The 25,225-nt window shown below is 58.4% G+C and overlaps 2 protein-coding genes across 7 annotated transcripts in view; one reads left to right on the plus strand and one right to left on the minus strand.

Annotated features, from left to right (window-relative positions):
- Positions 1-12,962, plus strand: part of FANCD2 (FA complementation group D2) — an 82,653-nt gene extending 69,691 nt beyond the window's left edge. For 2 of the 3 annotated variants that reach the window (XM_075005577.1, XM_075005576.1), the window contains exons 42-43: positions 6,454-6,600; positions 8,502-8,902. In XM_075005577.1, the coding sequence (XP_074861678.1) occupies positions 6,454-6,600; positions 8,502-8,801 (447 nt within the window). In that variant the 3' untranslated portion in view covers positions 8,802-8,902. Of the gene's footprint in view, positions 1-6,453; positions 6,601-8,501; positions 8,903-10,868 lie in introns of those variants that run through there. The other variant, XM_075005578.1, reaches the window with a different exon arrangement.
- A 78-nt stretch (positions 12,963-13,040) lies between these two features.
- Positions 13,041-25,225, minus strand: LOC142019118 (zinc finger protein 688-like). Of its 4 annotated transcripts, none has more exons than XM_075005583.1 (4): positions 25,193-25,225; positions 16,389-16,554; positions 15,684-15,810; positions 13,041-15,113 (listed from the first exon to the last, which is right to left on the minus strand). In XM_075005583.1, exons 2-4 carry the CDS (start codon positions 16,410-16,412, stop codon positions 14,506-14,508), a joined length of 759 nt encoding a protein of 252 aa, XP_074861684.1. In that variant the 5' UTR covers positions 16,413-16,554; positions 25,193-25,225; the 3' UTR covers positions 13,041-14,505. The 4 variants fall into 4 exon arrangements, with proteins under 4 accessions (XP_074861684.1, XP_074861680.1, XP_074861682.1 ...); XM_075005579.1 differs by having other exon boundaries at positions 13,041-15,116; XM_075005581.1 differs by lacking the exon at positions 25,193-25,225 and adding an exon at positions 24,977-25,156 and having other exon boundaries at positions 13,041-15,116.

Here is a 25,225-nt window from a genome sequence, read left to right on the forward strand (position 1 = left end):
CCACAGCAACTGCAGTGGTGATGCGACGGGAGTCCTGGCTCCAGACCTCGGGCATACCGAGAGATCTGCAGGCGAAGATAATCGACCTTCCCTTCGACTTGCAGAAGCTGTTTGCTGAATCAACTGACTCGGTCCTTCATTCCAGTAAAGACTCAAGAGCCACACTCAGGACCCTGGGGATTTACACCCCTCCATACTCAAAGAAAAGGTACTACCCACAGCAAAGGCGGTACCAATACCAGCAACAGCGCCCCCAGTATCACAGGGGTTACGAGCAAGGGCGGCATCAGCAGCACCAGCAGTACAGAACCCCCAGGCGACGCTCACAACAGGGCCGTACGTCCTCGGGGCGGGGCCAAAGGCCACAAGTTTGACATACAAATCCAGGGCTGCGCCATCACCACCATTGCACAAGATCATCCGAAACGACTTTTTCACCATCGCCTCCGACCATTCTACGACCAGTGGCAAAGGATCACCACAGACAAATGGGTGCTGGAGATCATAGCCACGGGGTACGCCATCCCCTTCCAGTCGCTCCCGCCGCCGCGACCCCCGCCCAAGCCCCACCCCCAGGAGGCCTCCCATGTAGCCAGGCTCAGGCAGGAGGTGGCCCACCTAGAGTTCATAGGGGCGGTGGAAAAGGTGCCGGAGCAACTGCAAGGGAAAGGGTTCTACTCTCGGTATTTCCTGACGGAGAAAAAAACAGGAGGCTGGAGGCCCATCTTAGACCTTCGTGGCCTCAACAGGTATCTGCGCAAGCAACGTTTTCGGATGATCACTATTGCCTCCATCCTTACAGCACTGGACGATGGAGACTGGTTCGCAGCCCTCGATCTACAAGACGCGTACTTCCACATAACCATTCATCCGGCTCACCGACGTTTTCTCCGGTTCATGGTGGGCAACGAACACTTCCAATACAAGGTCCTGCCGTTTGGCCTTTCCTCGGCCCCCAGAGTCTTCACCAAGACCTTGGCAGTGGTGTCAGCCTACCTGCACAGACAGGGGGTGTTTATTTTCCCGTATCTGGACGACTGCCTGCTCAAAGGGACCTCGAAAAGGGAGGTTCTCCGCATGATACGCGTCACAGCAAACACGTTCTCCGCACTTGGCCTGGTTATCAATATGGCAAAATCAAAGATAGACCCCTCACAGGACATAGAGTTCATAGGGGCTCGCATAAACTCAGTCTCGGCGAGAGTATACCTTCCAGAGGCTCGCTTTCGAGCCATCGGTTCCCTCGTGCAGGTCATCACCTTCAGCCCTACGGTGCCGGTCTTGACGTGCTTGCAGCTGCTGGGCCACATGGCAGCGGCTACGTTTGTGGTACAGAACGCCAGGTTGCACATGCGCGGCATGCAACATTGGCTGGCAAGTGTATACAAGCCGGCAGTACACACCGTTCACAGGGTGGTGTCGCCCCCACCTGGGGTGCGCGAATCCCTGCAATGGTGGGTAAACCCCGGGAACTTGCTAACAGGGGTACCCTTCCATCAGCCGCAAATATCGGTTTTCCTCACCACGGATGCCTCCCTCATAGGGTGGGGAGCGCACATGGGCGAAGAGGTGACTCAAGGACTGTGGTCACCCACGGAACAGTCTCTGCATATCAATGTTTTAGAGCTCAGAGCAGTGTTCAACGCCTGCAAACACTTTCGAGACCGTATACAAGGCAAAGTAGTCGGGATCAGTACAGACAATACCTCCACCATGTTTTACATAAACAGGCAAGGAGGAGCTCGATCCCGTACCTTATGCGCGGAAGCAATCCGCCTATGGAACTGGTGCATCGCCCACGATATAATCCTGAGAGCCTCCTACTTGCCGGGCACGCACAACGTGAAGGCAGACCAGTTGAGCAGACGTTTTGCGCTCACCCACGAGTGGCAGATCCGTCCCGATCTACTACGGCCTATTTTCCACGCATGGGGGTTTCCCCAAATAGATCTGTTTGCCACTCAGCACAACAAACAGTGCCCACGATTCTCCTCCAGAGCAGGGCTGGGCCGGGGGTCCCTGGGGGACGCGTTCGCGATCCCGTGGGGAGGCCCCCTGCTTTACGCGTTTCCCCCCGCAGTGCTGATCCACAAGGTTCTGCAAAAAGCCAGGAGAGACAAGGCTCGGATGATCCTGATAGTCCCAACATGGGATCGCCAACCATGGTTCCCCCTACTCCTGCGCCTGTCGGACCGCCCACCGATGCCTCTTCCGGTGGCGCCGGACCTGCTCACGCAAGCCCAGGGGTCCATAGTGCATCCGCACCCCCAAAGCCTGCGACTGCAAGCGTGGCTAATCCATGGCTCAGCTCCCTAGAGAGCACATGCACAGTGGAAGTACAGCAAGTCCTAGAAAGTAGCAGGAGGACTTCCACTAGGAAAACCTACAAACAAAAATGGACTCGCTTCATGGCTTGGTGTTCTACCAAGCAGCTGGCCCCCCTTTCGGTGCCTATACCTACAATTCTAGAGTATTTACTGGACCTCAAGAGAGCAGGACTCTCGCTATCCTCGTTAAAGGTCCACCTGGCCGCCATCTCGGCGTTCAGACATGAGGAGGGAGGGCACACGGTGTTCGCCCACCCTATGGTTACCAGGTTCCTCAAAGGGTTGGTAAACCTATACCCCCCTCGGAAACCGATTCCACCTTCGTGGAGCTTGGACCTGGTGCTTACCACACTCATGGGACCACCGTTCGAGCCCTTGGCCACGGTTCCCCTTCGCCTCCTTACAGTAAAGACGACCTTTCTTCTTGCAATTACGTCAGCCCGTCGGGTGAGCGAGCTTGCGGCAGTCATGGCAACGCCACCCTGCACTGTCTTTTCCAAGGAGGCGGTAACCATACGGCTGCATCCAGCCTTTGTTCCCAAAGTTTCTTCCGAGTTTCACATCAATGAACCTATTGTTCTACCCTCGTTCTATCCAAAGCCTCATAACTCCAGCGAAGAGGCGCGCCTACACCTCCTGGATGTGAGGAGGGCGCTAGCCTTCTACGTAGACAGGACCAAGTCCTTCCGAAAATCGGATAGACTCCTGGTCTCCCTCGCTCCCAAATCTAAAGGAGAAGGTCTCTCATCGCAGAGAATCTCAAAGCACATTGTATCCTGCATAAAAATGTGCTACGAGCTCAGAAAGACTCCTTTGTCGGCCACTCCCAGGGCTCATTCCACCAGGGCGGTGGCAGCATCAACAGCCTTTTTCAAGGGCGTTGCATTGAAAGACATTTGCAGAGCGGCGACCTGGTCATCCTACGACACGTTCGCCAAGCATTACGCCCTTCACAGGGTATTCCAAGAGGATACCCGTCTCTCTGCAGCGGTCCTCTCGGGGACCAGCTGCACATAATCCGATTACCCACCACCTATCTGGGTTACTGCTGGGTAGTCACCTATGGTGGAGCACCCACGGGGACACTCGAAGAAGAAAGAGAAGTTACTCACCGTAGTAACGGTGGTTCTTCGAGATGTGTCCCCGTGGGTGCTCCACTTCCCGCCCATCCTCCCCGCTTCGGATCTCTGTTAGTGTTTTGCAGGGGCAACCGAGGCGGTTGGTCGAGGAACTGGCGGGGACCGGATCGCGCACATGGCCAGGAGCGCGCCAGGGAGCGGCGCGTACCGGCGCATGCGCGGTCCGGCAGAAACTGCTTGGAAGATCCGATCTGCGGCGCCGGCCAAGCCGTCACCTATGGTGGAGCACCCACGGGGACACATCTCGAAGAACCACCGTTACTACGGTGAGTAACTTCTCTTTCACTCCCCACAACAGCCCTCCCCCAATTCCAGCTCCTCCAGTTAGAAATGTTGCCAGTACAGCATAGTCCGAAACAGGTTGAGTGAGGTATCGTTCAAAAGCCCTTTCTCCCTCACGCACCAGACATGGCAAACCTAAATCAGTTCTGTTACCTATCTATTCAAGGAGAGGTTTAAAAAGCAGCCGCTGTTGAATCACGTTGTAACTGGGATGCATTGCTTACGTAAAAAGCCACTGCTCTTTGGTAGTTCTGGGGAAGTTAGACTTGGCACTTGGGACGGTCATTATCAGTGTTGTCTCTAAGGCACTACTGCTAGACACAGAGTCACAGTGATCCGTCTCCATGCTGCTTTCACACATTTGGGGATGGAGCAGGCTGTTAGCCAAGTATTTTCAGGGTAGTGAGAATCTGCCCTTTGCACACAAGCATTTGATTAGCTGAAGGATTGATTGGGGGGTACACAATATTTCACGCGCAAGTGTGATCAGTCCATCCCCCCAAAACCCATCCACTCCCGACAGAGAAGGGTTGTTTTCAATGCACTTGATTGTCCTGGAGCCATTTCGCTGCACAGTCCTATGCCCTCCAGATACCAGATGGAATGCGCTCCTTGTTGGTTGCAGTTTTTCTCCTGGTGTCTGTTTCTTAGCAAATATCCACCACCATAAGTTGGCAAGTGTCATAATGTTGGTCTTCCAGTGGTGAACTCCAGTGCTTTTATGTCCATACCAGTGAGTGCCTCAGCCCTTCGGAGCAAGGAGAGAGGCTGTGGGGGCTGAAAGCAGTGCCTTCCAATATGAAAATTTGGCCTGTCCAGCCAACTTTGCCATGGTGTCGCATCCTGAAAGGGCTTGGAAACCTGGCAGTGGGGTGGCGTTTAATGGTCTGAGTGACAGAAAAACATTTCTGACAGCGCTTGAGGCTGGGGCTGCTCTCCATTAACACATTCCTGACAGCAGACCATCGCAATAGCATGAAGGTTGCCTCTTCCACCTCCTGTGTCCTCAGGGAAGTCTACAGCACAAATCACGTGCCTGCCCTGTGTGAGGTTTGGGGGAACGTTCATTCTGTTCCAAGAAACAAAGAACGTTGGTTGCACTTGCAGTCTCCAGGCAGAGGACTTTGTGATTGTCCATGGAGTCAAAGCTGTGCAAAAGCTGCTTGAGGAATTGCTGCAGGTTTTGGAATGAATTGTTAAACCAGCCAAACTTGCAGTGGTAGATTATGCATATGCCTCACCCAGCAGGCTCCCCTAGAGGAAATGCTTCCACTCCAGGCAAGTAATTCACCTGATTTGCTCAGCACGAGGCATCCAGCCCTCTTTCTCTGCAGAAGTTGGCTCTTGGCTAAGTTAATTCTGCTGCTGTCCCAAGAGGTCAAGGTGGGGTAGAGGAGGTTTTTCCCCATCTGTAATGGTCCCTTGCTCTCGACTGGTGGGGTGGGGGGCCCACTCCACCTCACTACACACCAAATAGACCAAACCACATCTTGACTTCTACCCTATGCAGAGATGGCAGAGGAGCTGGGAGGCTTCGGTTGCCTCTGACTGCCTCCCCAGATCTGGTACACTGACGTTCCTGTCCCAGGAAGATCCCCTTGTCCAACCCTCTGTCTGTCCCAGAGCCCCTGGCAGGTTCTGCACACAGGTCTGATGCTTGGAAATCCATATTAGCTGAGGGAGGAGACTACGAGCAGAGTGGATGTCCCTAACTGCCTTGCAAGAGTGTGTTTGCATCTCTTTGGAGGAAACGAGTAACAGCATCAGTGTTCTTGTCGGTACCTCACAGTTACCAGCTTAACTCCAGCCCAGCAAAATGTTTTACTGGGGAATTGCCTTAGGTTTTCAACCCATGTGCAGTGCTTAGAGCCTGCAATCCCAGTGCAGCCGGTGTGCTGTGGAGACTCTTCAGAGCATGGTAGAGCGAAAGGGCACTGCCAAGGGAGAGTAGCTTGAGAGAGCAGCCAGCCAGGCAGGGAGCAGGGATTTATAGCCTCATAAATGACTCCTCGGATCCTGCGCACCCTCTTCCTGAAGCCTTGGGTGCAGAGTATGCAGCTTCCATTCCCCTACTGATGGACAGTGCGTTTTCATGAGAGGACATGTCTGTGTGGTAGGCATTGTGTGCGTGAGATTCTCTCTGAGGTGGGAGGCCCTGAGGAAAGAGAGGGGGATGTGATCTAGTCAGAAGAGTTTTATATCACAGGTGCCTGGGTGTGCAGACAGGCTCCACCAGAGACGGGGCCCTGCACAGAACTGAGCAGATTACACAGGAATGAATTGGTTTGTGTGAGAGTTACCAGCTGCCCTTGTGGGGCTGGGCAGGGATGTCTGGGCTCCTTGGGCCTTTCTCCAGATTGGGTAGGGATTTGGGGGCTGCTCAGGAGGGCAGTTTTGTCTCCCTCATGCACAAAAGGCTAACAAAGCGTGTGCAAAGATTGTTAATCAGTCTGAGAAGTGCATGGGTATTCTCCTTGGGTTAGGCCAGCCATACGGTCTCCCTGGTTGCTTTCACTCCTGCTCATCTGGATAAGCAAGAGACTTATACGGTTACTTAAGAGTCAGTAGTTGTTGGGAGAGTTACTACAGTAGTTGCTTTTGCATCTCTTAGTTCACCAAGATGTCGTACTGCATAGATTTTAAATAGCAAGAGAAGCTAAGCAAGGCAGAGGTGTAATTTCATTGTGTCTGTGTCCCATATGTAGATTCACCAAGACCTAGGACTGACCAACCATGTGCCTTTATTGAAAAAGTCCCTGGAGCAATTTGTATACCGAGTAAAAGCCATGCTGGCTTTCAACCACTGTCAAGAAGCGTTTTGGGTGGGCATCCTCAAAAACAGGGACCTGCAGGTGAGGATCACGAGCGTGATGATGAGTCCTGTGAAGCAGGGCCTTTCTAAACAGAACTGTGGATACTGTCACAGCTCGGGGAAATTGCACCTTTTTTCCTCTCCATGGTCCAGCATGGGCACACACACTCAGGCTTCCAACTCTCCAGCTATCACCTCTCTTGGCTGAAGACCTGTATCTCTTTTTTTCCCCTTGACCAGGCTATTTCCAGGCCACACAGCCCTGTGCCTGCACTCAGAGTTTCCCTTGTTGCCTTCTCCTGGGAGGCTGTCAGCAGTGAAATTGCCAACAGTGGCATTACTGCACAAGTTTCCAAGCAAGCAGGATTATCCCGAAGGAGACTGCATTACAGAGAAAACATTTGTAACAATAGAAGAACCTATGCATGTGTGAATGAGCTTGCCAGAGACCAGCCCAACCTCAACAAGGGCTTTCCACCAAAGTCAGCAGCTGGCCTCTCCTACCGTTAGCAGGGAGGGAGGAGTCATTCAGATCCCACCACTGAGTTTTTCTGTGGCCCCAAATTCATAGCCCTGCTGCATAGCCAGCGGGCCTTCCCTTAGGACTCCCCTTCAAAAATGATGAGTTACATTGGCAAACTTCTCCCTTTAGAGGTTCCTGGCAGTCTCCTAACGCTTCTCAAGGTTCACTTTAGTGCTGTCGCCCCACCAAAGATATTACATGCTGTCCCAGAATAGCATATAATCCATCGTGGTTTTAAAACAAGGGATCACCATGTTAAACTTTATTCAATAATCGTCAGGATATGGCAGGAAATTGCCAAGGCTGTCACAGGTGCACCTGCAGCTTCACATTGAGACAAACCTGAAATATAACCAAATTCCATTTTTAAAAGATTGTCACAGGTGCACCTGCAGCTTCACATTGAGACAAACCTGAAATATAACCAAATTCCATTTTTAAAAGATGTGAAAAGACTGTTGCCTGAATCCAGAAGGTCAGGAAATGCCCAGTATTGCTGTGGTCCTACAGCCTTGCCCTCGGCCCCTTCTGTGCATGCATCATTATCCTACGTTTTTTAATGACATGATCACCAACATTGATTTCACCTAGGGCACAGAGAATGAGGCAGGGGTCTGACATGTTCTGATAAATAATGACCAACTAGGACAGAACGAATAGATATGTCCCCACAGTACAGTTGCTATTGGCCAGCCAAAAACCTCTAAAATTGTTTGAATTAAATTTAACAAAAGTGTCGCTCTGCTTGGAAAAGTGACTCTAAAATGCCTAATGGTGGGTATGGAGTGTCTCTTGGCTCCAGACTGCAAATGTTCAAATTACAGAGAAAACACTGTTTTGTTACCTGCTGTCCAGCTGCCTGGTTTTGCAGTAGTTTTTGGAGTTGAGAGAGCTGTGGTTTGGGGGTTATTCTATTTATTTTCTTTAAACTGATCCTCACTCGGAAGAAATTCCGAGGTCCTCATGCACCACGTCTCTGCTGTTCTGAAGGCTTGGATGGTGCATAACTGGTGCACAGGATTGTGTGCAGCTCTCAGCACTGAGGAATGCTGTCCACCACAAAGTGAAAGCGCACTCTTTAGTTTTGTAACGCTGGCGTGGGGGCTCTGACTGCCCCTTTCCTTTTCCCTTCTTTTGCATGGCTGCGCGGAGCTTCCGCTTGCGAAAAGGACCAGGGTCAGGTCTGGGTCCCAAAACTGCCTAACCTTGTTTCGTAATTTTTAAGAATAGAGTCCAGGCCTGACCCTTTGCTTTCCCATCCCGGGCCTCCGGGAAACAGGGCATGAAGGGGGCAGCCAGTCTCTGCAGGGAAATCTCATTTGCAGCCAAATGCAGTGCCTGGCTGTCCCGGCAGGGATGGCTGTTTGCTGCTTTGTGCGTGACTTTGCCTTACAAAGGATTTACCATGTTCACTGTAGGGAGAAGAGCTCCTGTCTCAGGGTTCTGAAGGGAATGATGAAGGGCTGGGAGTTTCCCAGCTCCCCAGAGAAGATCCCGCTGAGGTACGTGCCTGTTGCCTTTATGGTTCTTTAGCATCCCTGGTGGTATTTCAGTGGTGTTACAGTTGTGATGACCTTTCTGCCTGCTGTCTCTGTAGGGCAGTAGCAGAGACCATCTCTCTCACTTGCTCTGCTCGGGCTATGTGTACTCTGGGACAACGCTTTCTCCTCACTGTATCAGAGTCTTGCTGCCCACCAAAAACAATCTGTCCTTTTTAAAAAAGGTAGACAGCAAAGCCCCTGGGTTTCCGCAGCTGAGCTAATAACCCGAGCACAGCAAGCAGAGTCAGTCTCGCTGCTAATCCCACCTAATGCAGGTTTTCCTTAAACCTTTGCTCTGTGACTCTGAGGGGGCCGTGTTAGGCTGCAGCTTCACAAATAACAAGCACTGCTGCAGCACCCTACACACTAACACATTGGTTAATTTGCTGTTTGAGTTCAAGATGAGGCACAGCTGCTTGGGCGGGTGAGACGGTCCCAAGCCACAGTGAGTAAATCACTAGGGTGCTCTGCTTTGCTCCATGTCAGCTCGGCAGACATGGGGCTACATCCTGGGCTGAAGGGAAGCCAAACGAAGTCCAGAAGAACTAAAACTGGGACCCCAAATCAACTAGTTGGTTTCCCTTTGGCTCCCTCATGTGTCCGTTGCACTGAGAAGAATATGGGTGTCCCCTGGGTAGTCACTGAAGTGACAGCTAGAAGTGCCGCTTTGGTCACATTCTGTCCATCCTCCTGCGCTGGTAGGGCAGGATTGCTCCCTGCAGCAGACTTCCAGAGGCAGCTACTGACTAGGCCACCCACCTGCTTCTCTAGGCAGGCCTGCAGGCAGCTCCTCCCAGCCCCGGGCCCCTACGAGCCCTTTCCCAATCGCTGGCCTCCAGCAGCTTGTGCCACTTTCACTTTTACACAGTGCTTTTTATGTGCTAGCACCTCAGCAGCCCCAACCATGGGACTGGCTGTGGGGAGGGGGCGGGAAGTCAGCTGAGTACTGGCTCCTTCTTCTTACTGAAAAGGCACTGCTTATACACACCAGTAGTCTCTCTGCTGCTCAGGGCAGCGGTTTCGCTGTCTCCTCCCTCTTACCCCCCAAAGGCAGGGCCTTTGCTATTGTGCAGCTGTAGCAACTCTCCCCAGCAGCACTCTGATTCCATGGCCAGTGTGACCATCTACTCTGACCTCTGTTAAACACAGGCCAATAATTCCTGGAGCAGAGGTTCTAGAAAACCAGCCGGTCTCCAGTTAAACCTTCTCCCTGAAGAAGAGCCCCTCCAATTAAAATGAACTATTGTTGCTGTTAAAACGTACGCTGCATTCCCAGACTTTGTCTACTTAAGTTCTGAGCCAGTGGAGCGTTACGCTTGTCTCTCCTCAACTGATGAGCCTTTATTGAATGTTTGTTCCCCACTCAGTAGTGAGCGATGGTGGTAAGTCAGCCTGAACTTTCCCTTCCTTCATCTAGTTGGACGAGTTCTGGGAGTCTGTCCCTGGAAGGTGCATCTGCGAATCCTGTAATTGTTCCGTTGCCACCAAGCACCTCTTCCTCTGCCAGCCAACTTTCCTGTCCCAGTCCCCGTGGCTGTGCCCAGCCCTCCAGGGGAGGGACACTAGAGCGGAGCTCCATGCTAGGCAGATGGGGAGGAGCAGGCACAGATTCTGTTCTTTCCCTTCAAGACGTTTCCCTCAGGATCCCTTGCACTCTCCCTTCCGCATCCAGCTTCTCCACCTTGGGCTGGCACCGCCACCCATCACACACCTGTCTGCGCTGTGCACCCACGGCTGCACTCCTCGCTGTCCCCACTGAGTTACCAAGCTTGGAAATGCTAAGCAAGCTGGGGAATTATGGGACACCTGCAAGGAATCATGGGAGTCTGACCTTCATTCCCACAACTCTTCATGGCCAGAGGAATCCTACAGTGCCCATCAAAAATGGTTTGAGACTGGACGAATGGGGTGCAGTAAATAGTGATTGAGTTGCAGAGGGCTTGTGGCTCAGCTCAGTGCAGCAGCATATCCAGGGTGCCCAGCAGAGCGTATGGGGTGAAAATTCAGGGTGCCTTAAAGCGGCGCAGCATGAAGGCAGCGAATGGCTTGTGGCATGTGTACAACCATCCAGCTCTAGTGCAGACAAGACCTATGTGAGAGGAGGACTGGCCCTGGTTTGTTAGAATACGGCCATTTCTGGGCACTGTGCCCATGTGCGCTGCAGAGGACCTGCTTACAGTGTGTGTTGGTGGCCCCCTACGTTGTTCAGGCCGTAGTCCTGGATGTGTTTCTTCTCTCTTCCAGGAGGAAGGTGACATTTCAGGAAGTGAGGGCGGATCTGAGCACAGAGATGGTGAGGAAGATGAAGACAGCTCAGAGTAGACCTTACTGCCTCCTAGCATGCCCTTAGCTCACCATGGCCTGGATGCCTGGTGCTCCCCGAAGAAGCCACGCCTGGCCTAGCTGAATGCGCTTTGCTCCTAGGCATACTGAAAGTTGGACTGAAGCACTTTTATTTGTTCCTACCTTCTGGTCCTCCCCCATAAACTCTTCCCCAGGCTCTTCCTTCCTGTGCTGCCTCTGCAGGGAGCAGCAACACCGGGGTTACCTATACAGAGAGGCGCTGGGGGTTGGGGTTCGTTGCCCCATTACAGACAGGGCCGACCCTGTTCCTGTGGAGCAGCAGTGAAACCCTTGCACAGAACCCCCATTCCCCCCGCAGTGCAGTGCAGGAGCCTGGTGCAAAGGGCCTTCCTGTGTTTGTCCTCTGGTGCAGGAGTCGAGGGGGTAGCCCAGCTGCCCTCACTGGGGCTGGAAAAGCTGGGTCCAGCTGTCAGTCCCCAATGCCGCCTTTGCAAACTCCTGGCCGAAGCAGAGACCCCAGACACAAGTACGGCATAAGGCGGCGTGGGGGTAATGCCCAGCCCCCTGCCTTTCCTGGGGCAGGCGGGTGGGGAGGCAGCGAGCAAAGGAGGGTGGCTGGAGTGGAGAGAGCGCTGGGGGTGGGGCAGGAGGGCACTAGGAGCCTGTGAAGGGCTGGAGGAGAGTCCATGGCTAGCCCCACCCCTCCTGCGCTCTCTGCCTGGGCTGAGTGCAGGGCTCTGCCAAGCCCTGTGAGAGGCGAGCACCACGCACGTGCAGCAGGGCAGCGCAGGGGCCGTAGTGGTGGAGGAGCCGGGGCAGCACGAGATCCACCAGGACTGGGCCAACCGAGAGTACACTGAGGTGACCGCCAGCTCCAGCAAGAGCGTGGACTTCCTCGGCTCCTTTGGTACGTGCCCAGCCTGGCCCTCTGCACCCTGTGTCCTGGGCTCCCAGCCCCCCTTCAGCTCCACCACCCATGGGTCCAGATCGGGTTCCTCCGGAGCCATGCTCTCCCCTCGGCTCCTGCCCCCCAGTGCAGTTGGGCACCAGTCCACCCCTGCCTAAGTCAGCCTACCCCCACCACGCAGTTTGGTTCATGTTTCCCTCCTGTCCTGCACCCTCACCCGGCAGCAGAGTACAGCCGTATTCACAACTAAGACAGCTGTTACCATCAAGTTGGCCAGAGACCCTAGGACTGCCAAAGGCCGCAAAGCTTCAGGTGCTTTAAACGTGCTTCATAAATACTCTAGGCCATGGTCCTCCCTGCACTCCTGGGGGAAGGCTGTATCCCTGCATGGGCAGAGAATTCATGTCCCTGGTCATGTGTTCGAGTTAGCAAGCCTGAAAAGAGACAGAAAACGCCAGTGGCTACTCAGCTACTCTGATCAACGCTAACAATACGGCTCTGCATGCATCCTGTACCGCTCACTGGTTACACAGTCAGACAGTGCTGCCAGACAGATCGTGGCCTCTGAGCGAGGTAGGTGCGGGGGGGGGTACCTGGCTCATTTTCCCCCAGTGACCACCACCGTTCCACCTGTATTCACTTGGTTGCCTATGACTGATTAACTGCACGTTGTAACTAGCTCCTCGACCTCCTTATTCCCTAAGGACACAACCTTTCAACTTCTCTGTTGCTAGCGGCACTTAGGCTGCCAGAGTGGCGTAAAGGCACCTTGTGGCAAACGACAGTACAGCTTTATACGTGCTGATGGCACGTTTAGCGGTGAGAATTGGCTTATGTTTGTGGACTGAGAAATTTCCTAACAAAATGTGCTTCCTTCGCTTGTTGTTACTGACCTCTCGGGGCGTGGTCAGTCGCCAAAACCAAGTGTGAGCTTGACCCCTTCAGCGCCACGTGCTCTTCGGGAGTCTGCGATGCACTGCCGAGGAGACGGCTGCGCACATTAGCTGCCTGTGAAACCCAGCCAAACCAAGCCATGCTGCTGGTAGGCAAAGGGAGGCTGCGGACATGCTCCCTGCTCCCAGTCTCCATTCTTTGCACTGCAGGTTAAATAAATTGTCACTAATTGAAACTGGCATGATTACACAGTGTTACTGCGACAAACACAATATGCAGGGTGCTAACATAGCGTGCACAGGGTATTTTATTTTGGTGCGGCGTCCCCCCAGGAGGGAGCTGTGCTCTGCTGACCCTGAGGAACTCTTCTCCTGGAGTTGTTTGTAGAGTGTGGGAAAGGGATTTGGCCCAGTCCATAGGAGACTTCCCTGTCACGCAGTTATGTAATGTTACAAGTGCCTCCTTGCCTCTTCGGCACTGTGCCTGAAGCAAGAGTTTCTTGGAGGAGAGCGCCAGAGCGCTCCACGGGGGGTGTTGGTGCACCCTGTGGTTCTGGTCGGAGACCTAGGACAGCAGTGCTCTGAGCGAGGAACTTGTACTAACCAAGCTTCCGCTCGTTTGGAAGCAACCGGTGACTTCCCAAACCAGCTGTTTGTTCCATCAGTGCTACAATCCAGCACCAAGAGCTCTGCAATGAGTGTGTGTATTTGAGTCCTTTAGCCAATTTTAGCTCTCACCTTTCCTTACAAAACTATCGCCATTGGAGCCTACAGGACTGGCAATGCCACTGGTGACTAGGTAAGGTCTAAAATATACATTAACCTGGCAATGTGGCTGGCTGGCCCTCCCCTGCCCCACCACTTTGGCTCTGCTCCCGCTGCAGCCTATGGGGGAGACGCACACCAAGTCTCAGGCTTCCTCCAGCAGTGGACTGCACCAGTGCGTGAGCCCTAATGCAACGGCCGAGGCACGCGCTTGAAGCCTCGCCACAGGCTGGATCCAAGTCCTAGCTTCAACATCCACCTGCTAGATTCAAGGGTGAGTAGCTATTTAAAACCAAGTTACGCACAAGGCTGTTTCTGCTCCCAAAGGGCCAGTCATGCCCCCAGGTATCTCAAACAGGCCAGGACGGAGCGATGCCTTGGAGTGCACGCTGTGGGACTTAGTAAAAACATCAAAGAAAACAAGCGCTCACCCCTAGGCAAGTTCTTATGGTGTTTATCGCCTTGTGGCTCCACTGATTCCCACCCAGGTGTCAGTTCACGTAAACCCCTTTCCCCCACCCTGTGCATCTCCGGGGCTTCTCTCCGGTGCAGCGTCGTGTGATGACCAATGAGCCCTGCGCTCTCTGTGGAGGTTCCCCAGCACTCCTAACCTGCACAGTCTGGTTCCATGGATCTCGCAAGGGCTGACTGGCAGGGAAGGTTTTCTGGCACACTTGGCTCTACTCTCAGGCTGTTCCCGGTGTGAGTTCTCTGGTGCCAGACAGATGAGAGCCACCATCATCGTTTTCCTCCCACACTCCGCGCAGGGTCTCTCCGGTGTGGAGCCGATGACGTCTCACCAGAGCCCACCTCTGAGTGAAGCTCCTCCTGCGCTCGGCGCATCGGCAGGGCCTCTCTCCTGCGCAGATCTTCTTATGTCTCACCAGGGTCACACCTCGCTGAAGCATTTCCTGCATTGCACACAGGCACAGGGCCTCGCTCTAGTGTGGCCCCAGCGACGTCTCACGAGGGCTGAGCAGCAGATGGGGTTTCCCTGCACGCTCAGCTCTACTCACAGGCCGTTCTCGGCGTGAGTTCTGCGGTGCCGGAGCAGGTGGGAATTGTCATTGAAGTTTTTCCCACACTCCGCGCAGACGTAGGGTCTCTCTCCAGTGTGGATCCGGCGATGTCTTGCCAGGGCCGAGCTCTGCGTGAAGCCCTTCCTGCACTCGGGGCACCGATAGGGCCTCTCTCCCCCATGGATCCTCTCATGTCGCACCAGCGGAGACATGTCGTTGAAGCGTTTCCCGCACTCGGCGCAGGCGTAGGGTCTCTCTCCCGAGTGGATCCTCTCGTGCCTGACCAGCTTGGAGGGGCTGCTGAACCCTTTCCCGCACTCTGGGCAAGTGTTGCTTTTCTCACCTGCAGCCCTTCTTTGCTGGGCTCTGGGCTCCAGGAGCCTGGGAGTTCCTGGACTGCTCCTAGATTTACCCAGTGTCTCCCCTGGCTGGTCATCTCGCTGCCTCTTTGGCCTATGCTGCCTCTCACGAGCATTGCCCTGCTTGCAGTGACGGGACACGTTCCCTTTGGCTCTCCGGGGTAAATCTCTGCACAGTTCCACCGGCTCTGCGCCTGCTGGCAGAGGAGCCTGCTCCTCATTCTCACTCCATATCCTGCTGCCTGCTGAGGGGGGGAGAGAGAGAGAGAGAGAGAGACAGATCGCGGAACTGGGGTCAGGAGAACAAAGAAAGTACCGTGAAGACAGAGATAATCCAGGAACAGCAGGTCCCGAATCTCCTCCCTGCTGGGGAGAAAGGAAGGGAGCAGCTCTGCCATGGGCAGGAGCCATGGCCATGCACCAGTCAGGGTGGGGAGGGAGCCATGAGACAGATGACAACATGCTGGGGCCAGACCACAATTCAGAGTGCTCCCAAGGTTGCTGTGGGGCACCCCAGCTGCTCACTTCAGGCACATGCCATTTGGCTCAGTACAATCGTAGCTGGATGAAATTTGAGGGGCTGCTCCACAGGCGGTCAGCCTGGATGGCCTCCTGGCACCGTCGCCCCCGTCTGCACTTGGCAGAGCGAAGACAGCTGTGCTCTGGTCCCAGAATGCTCTGCAGCAGGGGCTGGCACATTTGTCTGCGGCTGGGGCGGAGGCTAAGCAGAGCTGAGGTCGCTCAGTGGGGGGGAACGTGAACCTTAACTCTTTGCTTCCCTTTCAAGGAAGCCAGGGGACAGAAACCCTTACCCAGGGAGGTCACCATCTCGCCAGTCTCCTGCATGACGGCTCTGTAGAGGGCTCTCTGGGCGGGGTCCAGCAGCGCCCACTCCTCCTCTGTGAAATACACAGCCACCTCCTCGAAGGCCACCGGCCCCTGGAAGAGTCAGAGCTCCCACTCAGCACCTCTGCCCCACCCACGGCCCTGCTAGTCTCCGAGAGCCAAGCCTGGGAAAGGGCAGGGCTGGGAGGCACAGGCAGCGGAGTGCCTCTAACCTCCCCTGCTCCCAGAAGAGAGAGCTGGTGTGCCCCTTGTCCCTCCCAGGGAGCAAATCCACCTTCATCACACGCCTACCCCCAGAGCACCCAGAACATGCGGCCAGCAGGGTCTCCTAGGCCAGTCCCAGGGGGGGAATTCCATTCCCTACCCGCCACCTTGCTGCTGAGATGGGAATTTGGCACCCAGCGTGCCTGGGGCTGGCAGGTTCTCGGGGCGGTGGGGGTGTGTGTTTGTGTTCTTGTTCCATAAAAGAGGGAACTTCCAGCCTGGCCTGCAGGGGCCTGTTTCCAGAATCCAGACGAGGAGCTTTGTCACCCCCTTGTCCCGCTTCCATTCCCTGCCCTGGGAATTTCTGGCCCCGTTGCTGCTACATCCAGCCCCCAAGAAGTTCCCACCTTTGGAATACTCACTATCCCGCCCCCCCCGACCCCAAGTAACACCCTCATCAACCCTACCTGGCCAGGCCGCACACCAGCCATCTCTCGTCCCTGTGCTGGAGGCAGCGGTGGGGCTCTGGCGACAAACGTGCACGTTATGGTGCAGGGACAGCGCCCTGAGAGTCACTTGGCAGAGACGTGGGGTACGGGCAGCGTGTTCCACCCCAGAGGGGCTCGACCAGTGCTGCAGGGGCAAAAAAAAAAAACGGCTTAGCCGCTGGCGTGGTTACAGGCGACCCTTGGGTAACAAAACAAAAAGCAGTCAAGTAGCACTTTAAAGACTAGCAAAATGGTTTATTAGGTGAGCTTTCGTGGGACAGACCCACTTCTTCAGATCATAGCCAGACCAGAACAGACTCAATATTTAAGGCACAGAGAACCAAAAACAGTAATCAAGGAGGACAAATCAGAAAAAGATAATCAAGGTGAGCAAATCAGAGAGTGGGGGGGGGGTCCAGAATTAGACTGAGCCAAGTACGCAGACAAGCGCCTCTGGGGACTCAGAAAGTTCCCATCGCGATTTAAACCACGTGGTAATGGGCTTTGGGTAAGAGCTGCACCCAGGGGCTGGTGTGCAACTAATGGAGCGGTGCACACCAATGGGGGGGAGCAAACGGGGGTCAGTGTAGCACAGAAAACCCCATGGGGCGGGGGGGGGAGGGTGAGAGAGAGAGAGAACAAAGTCGGTGTGTTTACTACTGAGTCATGACAACTGTGGGGCCAGGCGCTGTGGCTGTCAGAGGCAGCACTGGGCCCCCCCCCCCACCCGGGGGGGTGGGAGGGGGAATTACCAGCTGGGTACAGGCTGGGGTGAGTAATAAGTGCTTGCGGTGGGGGGGGCGGCGGTGCACGGTGCGGGTAAGTAGTTAGGGGGCTGCACACGGCTTGGGGTGGGGGGTGTGCAGCGGCGGTGCACCCACACCCCCTGCAACCACTGATCCAGCCCCGACCCGTGGGGGGGGGGTAATTACTGGCTGGGGTGAGTAATAAGCACTTGGGTGGGGGGGGCAATTACTGGCTGGGGTGAGTAATTACCGGCAGGGGTGAGTAATAAGCGCCGGGGGGGTAATTACCAGCTGGGGTGAGTAATAAGCGCTGCGGGGGGTAATTACCGGCTGGGGTGAGTAATAAGCACTTGGGTGGGGGGGGGTAATTACCGACTGGGGTGAGTAATATGCACTTGGGTGGGGGGGGTAATTACCGGCTGGGGTGAGTAATAAGCGCTTGGGGGGGTAATTACTGGCGGGGGTGACTAATAATAGCCGAGGGAGGGTAATTACCGGCGGGGGTGAGTAATAATAGCCGGGGGGGGTAATTACCGGCTGGGGTGAGTAATAAGCGCCGGGGGGGGTAATTACTGGCTGGGGTGAGTAATAAGCGCTGGGGGGGGGGTAATTACCGGCTGGGGTGAGTAATAAGCGCATGGGGGGGTAATTACCGGCGGGGGTGATTAATAAGCACTTGGGTGGGGGGGTAATTACCGGTGGGGGTGAGTAATAAGCACTTGGGTGGGGGGGTAATTACCGGTGGGGGTGAGTAATAAGCACTTGGGTGGGGGGGTAATTACCGGCTGGGATGGGTAATGAGCGCCGGGGGGGGCAATTACCGGCTGGGGTGAGTAATAATAGCCGTGGGAGGGTAATTACCGGCGGGGGTGAGTAATAAGCGCCAGGGGGGGGTAATTACCGGCTGGGGTGAGTAATAAGCGCCGGGGGGGGTAATTACCGGCTGGGGTGAGTAATAAGCGCTGGGGGGGGTAATTACCGGCGGGGGTGAGTGATAAGCGCCGGGGGGGGGTAATTACGGGCTTGGGTGAGTAATAAGCACTTGGGCAGGGGGGTAATTACCGGCGGGGGTGAGTGATAAGCGCCTGGGGGGGAGTGATAAGCGCCGGGGGGGAGGTAATTACCGGCGGGGGGGAGTGATAAGCGCCGGGGGGGGTAATTACCGGCGGGGGTGCGTGATAAGCGCCGGGGGGGGGGTAATTACCGGCGGGGGTGAGTGATAAGCGCCGGGGGGGGGTAATTACCGGCGGGGGTGAGTGATAAGCACCGGGGGGGGGTATTTACCGGCGGGGGGGAGTGATAAGCGCCGGGGGGGGTAATTACGGGCTTGGGGGAGTAATAAGCACTTGGGCTGGGGGGTAATTACCGGCGGGGGTGCGTGGTAAGCGCCGGGGGGGGGTATTTACCGGCGGGGGGGAGTGATAAGCGCCGGGGGGGGGTATTTACCGGCGGGGGGGAGTGATAAGCGCCGGGGGGGTAATTACCGGCGGGGGGGGTGATAAGCGCCGGGGGGGGGTACTTACCGGCGGGGGGGAGTGATAAGCGCCGGGGGGGGTATTTACCGGCGGGGGGGTGATAAGCGCCGGGGGGGGTAATTACCGGCGGGGAAGAGTGATAAGCGCCGGGGGGGGGTAATTACCGGCGGGGGGGAGTGATAAGCGCCGGGAGGGGGTATTTACCGGCGGGGGGGAGTGATAAGCGCCGGGGGGGGTATTTACCGGCGGGGGGGAGTGATAAGCGCCGGGAGGGGGTATTTACCGGCGGGCGGGAGTGATAAGCGCCGGGAGGGGGTATTTACCGGCGGGGGGGGAGTGATAAGCGCCGGGGGGGGAGGTAATTACCGGCGGGGGGGAGTGATAAGCGCCGGGGGGGGGTAATTACCGGCGGGGGGGAGTGATAAGCGCCGGGGGGGAGGTAATTACCGGCGGGGGGGAGTGATAAGTGCCGGGGGGGGTATTTACCGGCGGGGGGGAGTGATAAGCGCCGGGGGGGGGTAATTACCGGCGGGGGGGAGTGATAAGCGCCGGGGGGAGAGTGATAAGCGCCGCGGGGGAGGTAATTACCGGCGGGGGGGAGTGATAAGCGCCGGGGGGGGGTAATTACCGGTGGGGGGGAGTGATAAGCGCCGGGGGGGAGGTAATTACCGCCGGGGGGGAGTGATAAGCGCTGGGGGGGAGTGATAAGCGCCGGGAGGGGGTATTTACCGGCGGGGGGGGGAGTGATAAGCGCCGGGAGGGGGTATTTACCGGCGGGGGGGGAGTGATAAGCGCCGGGGGGGGTAATTACCGGCGGGGGGGAGTGATAAGCGCCGGGAGGGGGTATTTACCGGCGGGGGGGTAGTGATAAGCGCCGGGAGGGGGTATTTACCGGCGGGGGGGGAGTGATAAGCGCCGGGGGGGAGGTAATTACCGGCGGGGGGGAGTGATAAGCGCCGGGAGGGGGTATTTACCGGCGGGGGGGGGAGTGATAAGCGCCGGGGGGGACAATTACCGGCGGGGGTGAGTGATAAGCGCCGGGGGGGGCAATTACCGGCAGGGGTGAGTGATAAGCGCCGGGGGGTGTAATTACGGGCTTGGGTGAGTAATAAGCACTTGGGCGGGGGGGTAATTACCGGCGGGGGTGAGTGATAAGCGCCGGGGGGGGGTATTTACCGGCGGGGGTGAGTGATAAGCGCCGGGGGGGGGGTATTTACCGGCGGGGGGGGAGTGATAAGCGCCGGGGGGGGCAATTACCGGCAGGGGTGAGTGATAAGAGCCGGGGGGGGCAATTACCGGCGGGGGTGAGTGATAAGCGCCGGGGGGTGTAATTACGGGCTTGGGTGAGTAATAAGCACTTGGGCGGGGGGGTAATTACCGGCGGGGGTGAGTGATAAGCGCCGGGGGGGGGTATTTACCGGCGGGGGGGAGTGATAAGCGCCGGGGGGGAGTGATAAGCGCCGGGGGGGGTAATTACCGGCGGGGGTGAGTGATAAGCGCCGGGGGGGGCAATTACCGGCGGGGGTGAGAGATAAGCGCCGGGGGGGGGGTAATTACCGGCGGGGGTGAGTGATAAGCGCCGGGGGGGGCAATTACCGGCGGGGGTGAGTGATAAGCGCCGGGGGGGGGCAATTACCGGCGGGGGTGAGTGATAAGCGCCGGGGGGGGTATTTACCGGCGGGGGGGAGTGATAAGCGCCGGGGGGGGTAATTACCGGCGGGGGAGAGTGATAAGCGCCGGGGGGGGTATTTACCGGCGGGGGGGAGTGATAAGCGCCGGGGGGGGTAATTACCGGCGGGGGGGAGTGATAAGCGCGGGGGGGGGTATTTACCCGCGGGGGGGTGATAAGCGCCGGGGGGGGTAATTACCGGCTGGGGTGAGTGATAAGTGCCGGGGGGGATAATTACGGGCTTGGGTGAGTAATAAGCACTTGGGCGGGGGGGTATTTACCGGCGGGGGGGAGTGATAAGCGCCGGGGGGGAGGTAATTACCGGCGGGGGGGAGTGATAAGCGCCGGGGGGGGTAATTACCGGCGGGGGTGAGTGATAAGCGCCGGGGGGGGTAATTACCGGCGGGGTTGAGTGATAAGCGCCGGGGGGCAGGTAATTACCGGCGGGGGTGAGTGATAAGCGCCGGGGGGGGTAATTACCGGCGGGGGGGGAGTGATAAGCGCCGGGGGGGGTATTTACCGGCCGGGGGTGATAAGCGCCGGGGGGGGTAATTACCGGCGGGAAAGAGTGATAAGCGCCGGGGGGGGTAATTACCGGCGGGGGGGAGTGATAAGCGCCGGGGGGGGTAATTACCGGCTGGGGTGAGTGATAAGTGCCGGGGGGGGTAATTACGGGCTTGGGTGAGTAATAAGCACTTGGGCGGGGGGGTATTTACCGGCGGGGGTGAGTGATAAGCGCCGGGGGGGGGGTATTTACCGGCGGGGGGGAGTGATAAGGGCCGGGGGGGGTAATTACCGGCGGGGGGGAGAGTGATAAGCGCCGGGGGGGGTAATTACCGGCGGGGGGGGGAGTGATAAGCGCCGGGGGGGGTGTTACCGGCGGGGGGGGTGATAAGCGCCGGGGGGGTAATTACCGGTGGGGAAGAGTGATAAGCGCCGGGGGAGGTAATTACCGGCGGGGGGGGAGTGATAAGCGCCGGGGGGGGTAATTACCGGCGGGGGGGGAGTGATAAGCGCCGGGAGGGGGTAATTACCGGCGGGGAAGAGTGATAAGGGCCGGGGGGGGTAATTACCGGCGGGGGTGAGTGATAAGCGCCGGGGGGGCAATTACCGGCGGGGGTGAGTGATAAGCGCCGGGGGGGGGCAATTACCGGCGGGGGTGAGTGATAAGCGCCGGGGGGGGGTATTTACCGGCGGGGGGGAGTGATAAGCGCCGGGGGGGGTAATTACCGGCGGGGGAGAGTGATAAGCGCCGGGGGGGGTATTTACCGGCGGGGGGGAGTAATAAGCGCCGGGGGGGGTATTTACCGGCGGGGGGGAGTAATAAGCGCCGGGGGGGGTATTTACCCGCGGGGGGGTGATAAGCGCCGGGGGGGGTAATTACCGGCTGGGGTGAGTGATAAGTGCCGGGGGGGATTATTACGGGCTTGGGTGAGTAATAAGCACTTGGGCGGGGGGGTATTTACCGGCGGGGGTGAGTGATAAGCGCCGGGGGGGGGGTATTTACCGGCGGGGGGGAGTGATAAGCGCCGGGGGGGGGGGTAATTACCGGCGGGGGGGAGTGATAAGCGCCGGGGGGGGTAATTACCGACGGGGGGGGGGAGTGATAAGCGCCGGGAGGGGGTATTTACCGGCGGGGGGGGAGTGATAAGCGCCGGGGGGGAGGTAATTACCGGCGGGGGGAGTGATAATCGCCGGGGGGGGTAATTACCGGCGGGGGGGGAGTGATAAGCGCCGGGGGGGGTAATTACCGGCGGGGGGGAGTGATAAGCGCCGGGGGGGGGTATTTACCGGCGGGGGGGAGTGATAAGCGCCGGAGGGGGTAATTACCGGCGGGGGGGAGTGATAAGCGCCGGGGGGGGTAATTACCGGCGGGGGGGAGTGATAAGCGCCGGGGGGAGAGTGATAAGCGCCGCGGGGGAGGTAATTACCGGCGGGGGGGAGTGATAAGCGCCGGGGGGGAGGTAATTACCGGCGGGGGGGAGTGATAAGCGCCGGGGGGGAGGTAATTACCGGCGGGGGGGAGTGATAAGCGCCGGGAGGGGGTATTTACCGGCGGGGGGGGGGGAGTGATAAGCGCCGGGGGGGGGCAATTACCGGCAGGGGTGAGTGATAAGCGCCGGGGGGTGTAATTACGGGCTTGGGTGAGTAATAAGCACTTGGGCGGGGGGGTAATTACCGGCGGGGGTGAGTGATAAGCGCCGGGGGGGGTATTTACCGGCGGGGGGGGGAGTGATAAGCGCCGGGGGGGGCAATTACCGGCGGGGGTGAGTGATAAGCGCCGGGGGGTGTAATTACGGGCTTGGGTGAGTAATAAGCACTTGGGCGGGGGGGTAGTTACCGGCGGGGGTGAGTGATAAGCGCCGGGGGGGGTATTTACCGGCGGGGGGTGATAAGCGCCGGGGGGGGTAATTACCGGCGGGGGGGAGTGATAAGCGCCGGGGGGGGTAATTACCGGCGGGGGGGAGTGATAAGCGCCGGGAGGGGGGTATTTACCGGCGGGGGGGGAGTGATAAGTGCCGGGGGGGAGGTAATTACCGGCGGGGGGGAGTGATAAGCGCCGGGAGGGGGTATTTACCGGCGGGGGGGGGGGAGTGATAAGCGCCGGGGGGGGGCAATTACCGGCAGGGGTGAGTGATAAGCGCCGGGGGGTGTAATTATGGGCTTGGGTGAGTAATAAGCACTTGGGCGGGGGGGTAATTACCGGCGGGGGTGAGTGATAAGCGCCGGGGGGGGTATTTACCGGCGGGGGGGGGAGTGATAAGCGCCGGGGGGGGCAATTACCGGCGGGGGTGAGTGATAAGCGCCGGGGGGGGTAATTACCGGCGGGGGTGAGTGATAAGCGCCGGGGGGGGGTAATTACCGGCGGGGGGGAGTGATAAGCGCCGGGGGGGGTAATTACCGGCGGGGGGGAGTGATAAGCGCCGGGAGGGGGGTATTTACCGGCGGGGGGGAGTGATAAGCGCCGGGAGGGGGGTAATTACCGGCGGGGGGGAGTGATAAGCGCCGGGAGGGGGGTATTTACCGGCGGGGGGGAGTGATAAGCGCCGGGAGGGGGGTAATTACCGGCGGGGGGGAGTGATAAGCGCCGGGAGGGGGGTAATTACCGGCGGGGGGGAGTGATAAGCGCCGGGAGGGGGGTATTTACCGGCGGGGGGGAGTGATAAGCGCCGGGAGGGGGGTATTTACCGGCGGGGGGGAGTGATAAGCGCCGGGGGGGGGGGTATTTACCGGCGGGGGGGAGTGATAAGCGCCGGGAGGGGGGTATTTACCGGCGGGGGGGAGTGATAAGCGCCGGGGGGGGTATTTACCGGCGGGGGGGAGTGATATGCGCCGGGGGGGGTAATTACCGGCGGGGGGGAGTGATAAGCGCCGGGGGGGAGGTAATTACCGGCGGGGGGGAGTGATAAGCGCCGGGGGGGAGGTAATTACCGGCGGGGGGGGGTGATATGCGCCGGGGGGGGTAATTACCGGCGGGGAAGAGTGATAAGGGCCGGGGGGGGTAATTACCGGCGGGGGGGAGTGATAAGCGCCGGGGGGGGGTATTTACCGGCGGGGGGGGAGTGATAAGCTCCGGGGGGGAGGTAATTACCGGCGGGGGGGAGTGATAAGCGCCGGGGGGGGTAATTACCGGCGGGGGGGAGTGATAAGCGCCGGGAGGGGGGTATTTACCGGCGAGGGGGAGTGATAAGCTCCGGGGGGGAGGTAATTACCGGCGGGGGGGAGTGATAAGCGCCGGGGGGGGTAATTACCGGCGGGGGGGAGTGATAAGCGCCGGGAGGGGGGTATTTATCGGCGGGGGGGAGTGATAAGCGCCGGGGGGGGTAATTACCGGCGGGGGGGAGTGATAAGCGCCGGGAGGGGGGTATTTACCGGCGGGGGGGAGTGATAAGCGCCGGGGGGGGTATTTACCGGCGGGGGGGAGTGATATGCGCCGGGGGGGGTAATTACCGGCGGGGGGGAGTGATAAGCGCCGGGGGGGAGGTAATTACCGGCGGGGGGGAGTGATAAGCGCCGGGGGGGAGGTAATTACCGGCGGGGGGGGGTGATATGCGCCGGGGGGGGTAATTACCGGCGGGGAAGAGTGATAAGGGCCGGGGGGTGTAATTACCGGCGGGGGGGAGTGATAAGCGCCGGGGGGGGGGGTATTTACCGGCGGGGGGGGAGTGATAAGCTCCGGGGGGGAGGTAATTACCGGCGGGGGGGAGTGATAAGCGCCGGGGGGGGTAATTACCGGCGGGGGGGAGTGATAAGCGCCGGGAGGGGGGTATTTACCGGCGAGGGGGAGTGATAAGCTCCGGGGGGGAGGTAATTACCGGCGGGGGGGAGTGATAAGCGCCGGGGGGGGTAATTACCGGCGGGGGGGAGTGATAAGCGCCGGGAGGGGGGTATTTATCGGCGGGGGGGAGTGATAAGCGCCGGGGGGGGTAATTACCGGCGGGGGGGAGTGATAAGCGCCGGGAGGGGGGTATTTACCGGCGGGGGGGAGTGATAAGCGCCGGGGGGGAGGTAATTACCGGCGGGGGGGAGTGATAAGCGCCGGGGGGGGCAATTACCGGCGGGGGTGAGTGATAAGTGCCGGGGGGGGCAATTACCGGCGGGGGGTGAGTGATAAGCGCCGGGGGGGGGCAATTACCGGCGGGGGGGAGTGATAAGCGCCGGGGGGGGGGTAATTACCGGCGGGGGGGTGATAAGCGCCGGGGGGCGGCGCTCGGTGCGGGTTAGGAGTTTTGGGGACGGACACGGGCTGCACGTGGGGCTGGCGGCGCAACCTCCCCCCAACCACGGGCCCGGCCCGGGGGGGCAGCCCGCCCCCGCCCCCGCCCAGTTCAGCTCAGCTCCGCTCCGCTCGGCCGCGATCGCTGGCCCCGGGGGGGGGCCGCAGAGACTCACCGGCGGCGGGTTACGGGGTTACGGAGCGCTCGG

The sequence above is a fragment of the Carettochelys insculpta genome, chromosome 11 (assembly GCF_033958435.1).
Source record: "Carettochelys insculpta isolate YL-2023 chromosome 11, ASM3395843v1, whole genome shotgun sequence".
Taxonomy (NCBI): Eukaryota; Metazoa; Chordata; order Testudines; family Carettochelyidae; genus Carettochelys; species Carettochelys insculpta.